General features: G+C 49.1%; 1 protein-coding gene across 2 annotated transcripts in view; it reads right to left on the bottom strand.

The window, feature by feature from the left end:
* Positions 1–6: 6 nt before the first annotated feature.
* Positions 7–10,746, bottom strand: part of MALL (mal, T cell differentiation protein like) — a 17,599-nt gene continuing 6,859 nt past the window's right edge. The window contains exons 2-4 of one of the 2 annotated variants that reach the window (XM_006730985.3): positions 5,180–5,347; positions 2,919–3,041; positions 7–623 (exon numbers count right to left, since the gene is read on the bottom strand). In XM_006730985.3, the coding sequence (XP_006731048.1) occupies positions 561–623; positions 2,919–3,041; positions 5,180–5,347 (354 nt within the window). In that variant the 3' untranslated portion in view covers positions 7–560. The remainder of the gene's footprint in view (positions 624–2,918; positions 3,042–5,179; positions 5,348–10,746) is intronic. The other variant, XM_031025584.2, reaches the window with a different exon arrangement.

Here is a 10,746-nt window from a genome sequence, read left to right as displayed (position 1 = left end):
AGGGGAGAGAGGATTTGGACCACTGCTCAAAGCAAAGGCAGAACCATGCCTCAGGAACAAGGTCTGTGGCTCTTCTTCAGATCTGAAGGCATCGACGGCACCATTTCGATTTTAACAGAACAAGAATGAGTGTTCCCTTAAACCTGCCCTGGGGGAACCTGACTCCTGAGGCAGAATCCCCAAACAGGTGTGACAGTGGCAGAGCTGGGATCCTCACCTGTGAGGACTTTGGATATCGGTTTTCCAGAAGAGTGAGGTTCCCTGTCGGGAGGGACAGTTACTTTCCCGGGCAAAAACCAAACCAACCAAACAAACAAGCAAAACAAGCCCCCCCCCCCCAAGCTTTTTCATATTCGCCGTAATGAATTAAAAATGTCCAAACAGAGATGCCAGAGTGCGATTTCATCACTCAGTCTGAGAAGCTGGTCTGTCCAGCCTGTTGATGTTCTTGCTGATCTTCTGTTTGTCATCCACATGGTGAATGTTGAGAGCGACTTTCCGGAGCCCATCATCCAGGTGTTGCTGGGGCGCTTCTCCCCGCGGCCCGGCTCCCCGCCTCTTCAGTGGTAGTAGATGCTGAAGGCATGGAGGATGTAGAGCAGGGCGGTGATGAAGGCGAAGAACTGGAAGGAGACCAGAGACTCCTGCATTAGCTATGGCCAAGGCCGACGGCCGCCCCCATCCCTTCCCTGCAGTCTGGGAGGCCGCGTGTCCTGACCCTGCTCCCCCTGCCTGCCCCATGCCCTGCCAGGCAGCCACCGCTGGCCCCCCTCTCCACCCTCCTTGATACCCGCCATCCCCGGGCACCCTCCTGGGTTCCCGCTCCAACTCTCCTGGGCACACATGTCCTCCTGAACCTGGGCAGAGAGCAGGCTCGCTCAGTCCCTGCCCCGGGTCCTGTCTCCCTCACTGTCCCCTTGTCCCGGCCAGTCTGGACTCTGATGACTTCCCCCACATGTCCACCTGGTAGCCCAGGACCCCGCCTTGAGCACCTGCTTGTCAGCTCCTCGTGAATGCTTCGGAGGCCCCTCCAGCTCTCAGTGGTCCAGACTGGACTCCTGAGCTTTCCTCTTTAGCCTCACCAGCTCAGGGGGCTCCAGGACCCCCATCTCATCCCGCTGCCTGACAGAAACCAGCCTGATGCCTCACTCCCCCCACCACCACGTCCACAGCCATCCCCAAACTCGTCTGCGTGTACTGCCTGACCATCCTTGGTGTGCTCACTTCTCCCTTGTCTCGCCGCTCTCATCCTTCGCCAAGACCTCTCGTGGCCTCGACTTGCCCACTTCTGCTCACTCTCCCCCTCTATCTGTCCCAAGAGGAGGATGTGATTGCGCTGCTCCTGACATATGTTTGAAACTGTGTGAGGAGTCCCTGCTTCTCAGGATAGAGGCCATTGCCCTTAACAGGCCTCCCGGGCCTGGAGGACCATTCCAGCCTCACTTTGTCCCACTGTCCACTCACAGCCTGTTCTCATTCATTCGTTCGTTCATTCGCTCATTCAACAAATATCTTCCAGGCACCTGCTATACTTCAAAAGTGACAGTAGCCATAACAGCAAACAAAACATTCAAAAATCCCTATCCTCACGGTGCTTACATCCTAGCGGCAGAAGCAGAAAGTAAGCAAGATAAACCAGTGGAGGCTCAGGTTCGCTGGGGACAAGCGCCCAGGAGAAAAGGCGCCGGAGAGAACATGGGCCTGCTGGGGAGGGGGAAGGGCAAGCCTCCCCGAAAAGGAGGCCGGGGCTTTGCCTCCTGGGGCAGGGCTGTCCCTGCCAGGGAGAGGTGCGAGCAGGTGTCGAGTGTTGAGGCGCGGCTGGAGGAGGCCTGGAGGAGGCCGGCGAGGCTGGAGAAGCTGGGGGTGGGGGCGGGGGGTGGGGTAGGAGGAGAGAGGCCAGAGAGCACCAGGCCAGACCGTGGAAGGGCGGCCGCATGTGGGCCTCCTGGAGTCAGGAGTTTAGGGGAGTTAGGATAGTTTGAGGAGGAGGGAAAGGAGGCAGACAGACAGGCTGGAAAGGCCACCCTAGTGGCTGCCTGGCGCCCCATTCTTACAGTGGAGAATGGCTCCCCACGCCGCACCCCCTCCTCCTGCCACCTGATCCTTGCAGGAGCCCCCACATTGACACAGGACGTGGCCTTTCTGGTCCCAGTGACTGGTCGCTGTTGGGCTTACACCCAGCGTGCATGTTAGATCCTTTCTGAGAAGTGTGCAAAGGCCGAAGAAGGAAGGTTAGGCCGCTATAGAGGAGGAAGCTGCTGGCTGTGAGCGAGCTGCCACGTGAGGGCGCCATTCCCCCACGGGAGAAGAGAGGCTGCCAGGAAGGCAGGCACTGGCTGAGTCTCTGGTCCTAGTGGACCTAAGGTCTTGGGGGTCCTGCTCTCCCTACAACTGGCTGGACCACCTGGCCCTGGATTCCATCAGCCCACAGTTAGCCCTTTGCACTGCTGTCACTGACACGAAAGGACCCTGGCACAGTTCGGCCATGCTGAGGAATCCGGGTTCCATTCCACAAGCAGTGGGGGCCATGGAAGAATTTTCAACAGGGGAGAAAGATGCGCTCCAGTTTGTGTTTTAGACAAGAAAAGTTCTGAGGGCGGTAGAGTGGGCGTATGAGTGAGCAAGGCTGAGGTGGGAAAAGCAGAAAATGAGAGACAACACCTGAACCTGGGCTTGGCACCCTTTGAGCTTGCACACGGCTCTTTACGCGTGCATGTGCACACACACAGACCCAGATACACACACATACAGCACAGACACAGACACACAGACAGACACAGACACACGCACACACACCTCCTCCCGTCCCCCGAGGCCCCACCAGCCTGAGGCCCGGGGTCCGCTGTCCGCAGGAGACAGAAGGGAGCCCCCGCGATGTGCCCCCCACCCCGCGGCTCCGTGTGCTGTCCGGCGCTCACCGAGGCTGCCGTGTTGACGTAGTAGTTCTTCAGGTCCTGCGTCTCAGAAACGATGGTGGCGTGTGCCTGCAGGACAGCAGCACTCATGTACAGGATGCCCGTGGTGCCGTGGTACAGACTGTCCTGGAAAGGCAGAGGGAGGCCACGGCGGCGTCATGCGGCCACGTAAGCAGGTGGACACCTTCCCCGCGGCCTGCACAGCCGGGACGGGTGGCCCAAAGAGGCCAGCCTGCTCCCGGCCTCCTGCTCTTTCCTTCTGCAGTGTTTCTGGTGAGCCATCGATGCAGTGAACAACAGTGGATTAATAAATGCCAACAGTGATATCGATACGAGCCGGCATTTGGCTGAGCGCTCACTCGTGCCAAGCCTTTCTCACGCACCTCATGTAACCTTGTCAACTCTAGGGTCGGCACTACTTAACGTTAGTGCCCTTTTGAGGAAATAGAAGCTCAAGGTTAAGGTCAGTGAATAAATAGCCAAGTCAGGATTTGGAGCCAGGCCAGATCAACTCCGAGCCTGTGCCCTTAACCATTAGCATTATGAAGACCTGCTACGCGCCGGCCACTGCCCTGCAGTATATGCACGCTGCCTCATTTCATCCCCACAGCTAATGTCATGAGGCTGCGGCTGTTGTTAGCACCCCCGATGTGCAGGCAATGGGACTGGCCCTAAGCTAACAGGTGGTGGAGCTGGCAGACCCAGGCTTAATGGACTCTAGACTCCAGTGGTTGAGCCTCTGTGCTAAATGCTCAGCAGTGTGCTTTCTTCAACTCGAGAATGTCAGACAGTCATTAAAAAGGGTTATCAATTCTGGAAGGAATGCCATCACTGGCATTTTGCAACCCCTAATGAGATATTCAGTTCAGGGAAAACTCATTAGGGGATGAAAAAAAGGATTAGGGAAAAAGTTGATGGGGGTAAGCCTGTCATGCTGGAAGAGGGGCCACCAGTCACCATGTGTGATGTGACCAGAAACCACTTAATGAAACGCTGTTGCCAGAAAGGTTCACCCATCTTCAATTCAGGGACTTGGAGGAGCCAGTCACATCACACCAGGAAGAAGCAAACAGACAAACCCCAAACGTCGGACCTTCTGTAGGACAGCTGACCTGCCTTCTTCAACCAGTCACTGGCAAGAAGAGCCATTCTAAGGTGGAGGTACCCAAGAACCATAACTACCAAGGGCAACGCGTGGCCCCTGTGAAGATCCCCCATCAAACAGGCCAATGGTAAAAAGACATTTCAGGTGTAAACGGGTAAATCTGAATATGGCCTGGGTCTTAGATGATACCGAGGAATGATTGTTAATAACTTTCTATAAGTGTGATGATGTAAGAAAGTGTGCATATTTTTTTGGAGGCATACTGAAGTGTGTAGAATGGAATGAGATGATGTTTTGGGGTTGCTTTAAAATTCTTTAGGAAAAAAAGGCTGCAGCAAGTGTGGTAAAATGTTAATAGTACAGGAATCTCAGTTTTGGTTACTTGAGGGTCCATAATATGATGTTCCCTACTTTTGTATATGTTCTTAATTGTTCAGTACAGAAACATTTTAAATGGTTATCAAGATGATGTGACATGAAAACAATTTTTTTTTTTTAAGATTTTATCTATTTATTTGAGAGAGAGAGAGAGCACAAGAGGGGGGAGCGGGAGAAGGAGAAGCAGACTCCCCGCCGAGCAGGGAGCCCGATGCGGGACTCGATCCCGGGACTCCAGGATCATGACCTGAGCCGAAGGCAGTTGCTTAACCAACTGAGCCACTCAGGCGCCCGACATGAAAACAATTTAATGACATAATGTTAATGAAAGAATTGATATCCAAAATTATTGGTTCAGCGTGATTATATATACACTTTACATAAAAATTGCGAGGAATAGAGGAATCACTGTGGGACTGGGGTGATTTCCCCCTGTACTATCATTTCCTTCGATGCTGCTCCAACAATTTAACCATGAATAAAATTTAAAGGGAAATGAGTCAGGATGTGCTTGATATCGAATATGTATATTCCTAACAAGGAAGACAGTGGAGGAATACAATGAAACATTTGCTGTGGCACAGGAGTGCTTTCCTTCTGGCTTACTAGTAAACACATTAAGATAAAAAGTCTTGGTTCTGTAGTGGCCCAGCCCTGACCAGGCCTCTGGTCCCTGGTCTCTGGTTCTCCCTCCCCACCCAGAAGGCCCCTTGTCCTCACAATACCCAGGACGAACATCAGGAGGAGCCCAAGGGCCTGGGTCACTCCCTCTGGTTCTTACCAGGACTCTCCAGGACTCGTATCTTTTGTAAAATCCAAACAGGTAAGACAATAGGAACATCAGGGAGATGAGAAACGAGGTGAGCGAGACATACATCACCCATCCTTGCAGCAACGGGTTTGCTACCTGGGTGGCAGCTACCAGGATCCACACCCAGCACCCAAATATCTGTAAGAAGAAACCATAAAAGAAGAGCCTTGTGTAGGGCATACTTCGCTTCACAGGGCGTCTGTCTTCTCTTCTGTCTGGATAAAAGCTCTTCAGGTGAAGTTAGGTGGGAATCAAGAGGGGAAGGAAGGCTGGCCCTGGGGGAAGAGTAGATTTTTTTTTTAGAAAATTCAGGTGGTTAACACAGAGCTCGCTGATGGAAGGACTTGGGTAATTTGGCCTGTGGATTGTGTCTTCTTGGCCCAAACGATGTTAGCATATACAGTTTTTAAAAACATTTCTGAATAAGTTGCCGACATTTAAAACAGGATATTTCACATGAAAAATTCAGATTTAAGACATTTCTTGAGAAATCCATAGTTCTAGCCACAGTGAACACATTGCCAGGCCAGAGTAGGCTGAAATGAGCTGTGACTGTTTCTTTAAAAAGGACCTCGCGTCCTCAGTGGACCACCTCCCTTTTACCCCCAACCCCACACCACTGTGTGGCATGTTTTCTGTTGTTCACTTTCACTGTGGAATATTATTTCCTTTCCCTGGCTCCCTTTACCCACTCACAGTGCCTGCCTGGCCCTGTGGGCATTTGGTTTGGGCCCCTGGGTTATAGTATTTGATACCCTGTGGTCAGGTACCAGTTGGGCGATACCATTCCAGTTTAATCACCTCTCAGCCCTGTCCTGCCTTTTATTATCCCCTTGGTGGAGAAACCGAACCTTCTCCTCGTCCTCTCTGGGCTCTGCATTTGTTTGCTTACCCATGCTGGTCAGCCCAGGGAAAGAACTAAATGTCCACCAGACAGCATGTTTAGTTAGAGGCCTGAGGGAGAGGGTCAACATGAGCACCAAGTGGTTGTGTTGTTGTTGGTTTGTCTCAGACTAGCTAGGCTCCTCTCCTTCCTGGGTTCTCCTTAGGATGTCCTTGTGAGCCTCCTTGGTTCTCTCTCTCCTCATTCCTGTTAAATCTGTGCTTCTAAGCACCCTATAGGCTGGCGATCCCAGGCCTTCAGTCCCACACATCCACTTGCCCACATGGATGTCTCTATTTGGATGTTCCCCTGCAGGGGCCAACCCTGCACTTGCAGGACCTCGGGAGTGAATGCCTTATTAAATTTTGCACCCTGAGCACCTCATTTGCGCCACCCCAGTCCTGGCTTTGTCCCTCAAGCTCCTTAAATCCAACAGATACAAAATCTGAACTCACTGCCACTCCCCAATTCCCTCAGAACCTATTCTCCTCAGCACCTTCTGAGAATGACCCTTCTGAGGGAGAGAGTGATGGGATTGGGAATGAGTATACTGAGACCTTCAAAGATAGTGGTAATGTTCTATTTCTTACACTGCCTAGTGGGTAATTTGTTCTTTTATAAAGCAATGAAATAATTTTGAAAAAAAAAAAAGAATGTGTTAGACTATGAGACAACTGGAGATTTGGTGTCATGGGGAGAGGGAGCCATCCTTGGTGTGGAGGAATCACACTACCAGATTTTAAAACTTTCTGTAAAGTTATGGTAATCAAAAGAGTTGTCAATGCAGGTGGCTCACACTTCTGCCCGTCTCAGGAGATAGCTCCTCCCCTTCCCTAGTTCTGTCACTTCCACACAAATTTTAGAAGCAGACTGCAAATATCTACAATATCCATCTGTTAGGATTTTGTGTTAAATCTATAGATCAGTTTGGGGGAGAACTGACATCTTTACTATGGTATGAACATGGTATGCTTCTCCAATAACTGAGATGTTCTTTGGTTTCTTTTATCAATATTTTGTTCTTTTTAGCATACAGATACTATACACACTTCCTGTATTTATCCCTAAATATTTTATTTTGGGGAGCTATTGTAAATAGTATTGCTTTTTACAAATTTCATTTCCCAGTTTTTCAATGCCAATAGACAGAAACATGATCGATTGTTTTGTGTGTTAACGTTGTATCCGGCAACTTGCTGAACTCACTTAAGGGGTTTTTGTTTTTGTTTTGGTTTTGGTTGTCGTTTGGTATGCTCCTTGGGATTTTCTATGTATCTCATCAGATTTTAATTTTTCATGATTACAGATAAGATTGAGCTTACTTTTATGTCTTTCATCTTCTGTAAAATTTTAAATTGTTTTATTTGTTACAAATTTCTTGTGGGTTTGCCTTTTTCTTAGTGATTCAGAGTAATTCTTTCTTTTATTTTTATTAAAAAAATTTTTTTTAGAGATTTTATTTATTTATTTGAGAGAGAGAATGAGATAGAGACAGAGAGCATGAGAGGGGGGAGGGTCAGAAGGAGAAGCAGACTCCCCGCTGAGCAGGAAGCCCGATGTGGGGCTCGATCCCGGGACTCCAGGATCATGACCTGAGCCGAAGGCAGTTGCCTAACCAACTGAGCCACCCAGGCGTCCCCCCAGAGTAATTCTTTCTAGTAGTGTGGATCTCATTGACTGTTATAATTATTGCAAATATATTCCTCCAGGATGTGTCTCACACGTTTTATGATGCCTTTTGATGAAATGAGTTCTTAATTTTAATGTAATTGAATACGTTCATCTTTTCCCTTACAGACTGTGCTTTTTTGATGGAGTTTAAGAAATCTTTCCCTACCTTGAGTCATGAAGATATTCTTGCATCTCAGATACTCCTTCTGGGATCACTTTCTTTCTTCCTGCGGTACAATCATTAGTAATTTCTTTAGGAAAGGTCGGTTGGTAGTATTCAGTTTGATTTGTCAGAAAACGTTATTTTTCCCCTGACAATTGTTTCCTCTCAGCACTTCTAAGGTATTTTCCCACTGTGTTCTACAACTTTCTATATTATCCCATTATATTCCAGCTGCCATTTTTGCTGCTGAGAGGGCAGCTCTTCGTTGCACAGCAGCTCTTCTGGAGGAATCTGCCTTTGGTATCTGGCTGCTTTGGGAGTCTTCTCTCTGCCTTTGGTGTTCTGCAGTTTGTGCAATAGTTATACAATGTGTTGAAGTGTGGGTGTCTTTGTATTAATTTTGCTTGGTATTAATTTCATATTCAATATCTGATCATTCCATTTTCTCAGTCTTGGTGCTTGCTTCTGCAGTTTTGAATGACTGTGGAGGTAGCTCATTTCTGAATGATGCTGTTAGAGAACTTCTGGCCTAAGCAAGTCCACATAACTTCTGTCTAGCTCAGCTGAAAGATATGCAACGTTCAGTTCTGATTTTCATAACATATCCCTGGCTTTATGGGACTAGCAGTTCTCATCTTACAAATAAACAACACGTAGACATAGGTATTGCCTGTGAGGCTTCCACTGCTGTTGTTCTGGAGAGGAAAAGCACGTTTGAATTTATAGAGACTTCATAGGCTCTTAAGAAAAAAGGAACAGGGGGTGAGGAGCCAAAATAGACTAAGAGGGTGACCACAAAGCTCTTACTGGGCTGGACAACACCTCCAGAAGCTTGGCCTTCACTTAAAGCACCAGCTCTGGGGGCACATTTCCCCAGATCTTTTTTATTTTTTATTTTTTTTAGAGCAAGAGAGAGAGAGCATGAGCTGGGGCCAGGGGGCAGGGACAGAGAGAGAGGGAGAGAGAGAATCTTAAGCAGGCTCCACACCAGTGCGGAACCTGATACGGGACTCAATCTCACGACCCTGAGATCATCACTTGAGCTGAAATTAAGAGCGGATGCTTAACCACCCAGGCGCCCCCACATTTCCCCAGACCTGAATAATCAGTGTGCACATAAATTTCGGAAATCTTAGGTTGGACCTGGGACTGCTGGTGAGTTGGCCAGCTTGTCCTGAAGAGAGGTTGTTGAGGGACAGAAGCCACCGTCCCCTCAGAACTGGGCTCTTGCATGTCGAGCTCAGTGACAGGGGCTGCTGGTGCTTTCGGGCACCTGCCAAGCATCCTCCCTACCAACACCTGGGACATGCATAAAAATGCTGGCTCTTAGTGGGAATGGTATTTGGGATTTAGGGGCTGCACCAGAACTTGTAAAATTTTAGACTCACATTAGACCTCTGAGGGCAGAGAATGCTCTGTGCCGTTCACTACTATATTCCCTGTGCCTAGCACAGGGCCTAAAACAAAGTGGGTGGGGATGGAGTCAAAGAACATTCTTTAGAGTGAATCAGTGAGGACACTACTACCACCTCACATTCACTAGATGCTAAAATGCCTTCGCTCAGATGGCCTCATTTAGTCCCTACGGCAAGTCTAACTCCTTGCACGTCCTTTAAGATTTTATTTATTTATTTGACAGAGAGAGACACAGTGAGAGACGGAACACAAGCAGGGGGAAGGTCAGAGGGAGAAGCAGGCTTCCCGCCGAGCAGGGAGCCCGATGCGGGGCTCGATCCCAGGATCCTGGGATCATGACCTGAGCTGAAGGCAGACACCCAATGACTGAGCCACCCAGGTGCCCCTCCCTTGTGCTTTCTGAGACCAGAGAGCTGCCACTTGATTCCTGCCCCTGATTATTGCCAGTTCACCTCTGCTAGACCTGGGGGTGTGTGCCAGGGTGCCTCAGGGCCACTGTGCCCGTCAGTGCCTGCAAAGGGGTCCGCCCCTGCCCTCCTCTTACCTTCAGAGGCTGCCCTGGGCAGACATTGCCGAATGCACACTATTTACATGTCAGCGCTAAATTCTCACCACAGTGTGTGAGGTGATGCCGTACTGGAGGGGCCTGAGCCTGAGGCCACACGGGGCTTGGGGTAGGACAGCTCTGGATCTCTTCTCACAACAGAGTTCGCCCCCGAGGGCAGGGGCCTCTGAGCATTTGGGTATCTACTCAAATTGCATGAGAATCTTCTGAAATGGCTTTAGTGTTGCATAATCAACGTGACACAGAGGAATGTTATTTTTTTATTTCCACACCCTCTACCTTCTGGACAGAGGAGGGACCAGGGCCAAGGACAAACTCCAGGTAAATTTAAACCCAGTATTTGTTATCTCATTTCTGCCCCCAAGAAATCTAGGTTGGATTCTTTATGGGTAAGGCAGTTTCAAGTAGTTGTCTTTATTTATTTATTTTTTTAACTTATATTTAGCTTTCCAAATTTTCTTGGCAGGCTAAACTGCTCTCTTATTTTAACCTTCAGTTTGTATTTCCCAAGAGCAGGAGATATATTTTGATGCTTGGGGCTGGTCCTCAACCTGGAAGAGTATTTGATTATAGTAAGATATTGGGATGGAGCAGATTCCAAGTACAGGTTTGCTCAGAATCTGTTTCTTACGAACAAACACAGATTAGTCGTCTATACATCTTCCAAAGGCCGACCCGAAATTTGAAGAGTTCTCTTAAAGTAGAATGGAGCGTAACCTTAAGTTTGGCCACTGATTTTTCCTGGGAGCATGGCGAATAGCTCCCTCGGGTGTAGAGAGCTGGTTAAAGCACAAGAATATAGGAAGGAGCCACAGCACCCAGCTCGTACTCTGGGAGAA

This window comes from Leptonychotes weddellii, chromosome 10 (genome assembly GCF_054177405.1).
Source record: "Leptonychotes weddellii isolate Sample4059 chromosome 10, ASM5417740v2, whole genome shotgun sequence".
NCBI classification, from domain to species: domain Eukaryota; kingdom Metazoa; phylum Chordata; class Mammalia; order Carnivora; family Phocidae; genus Leptonychotes; species Leptonychotes weddellii.
Note: the sequence above shows the minus strand (reverse complement) of the source record. Positions and strands in the feature narration are given on the sequence as shown.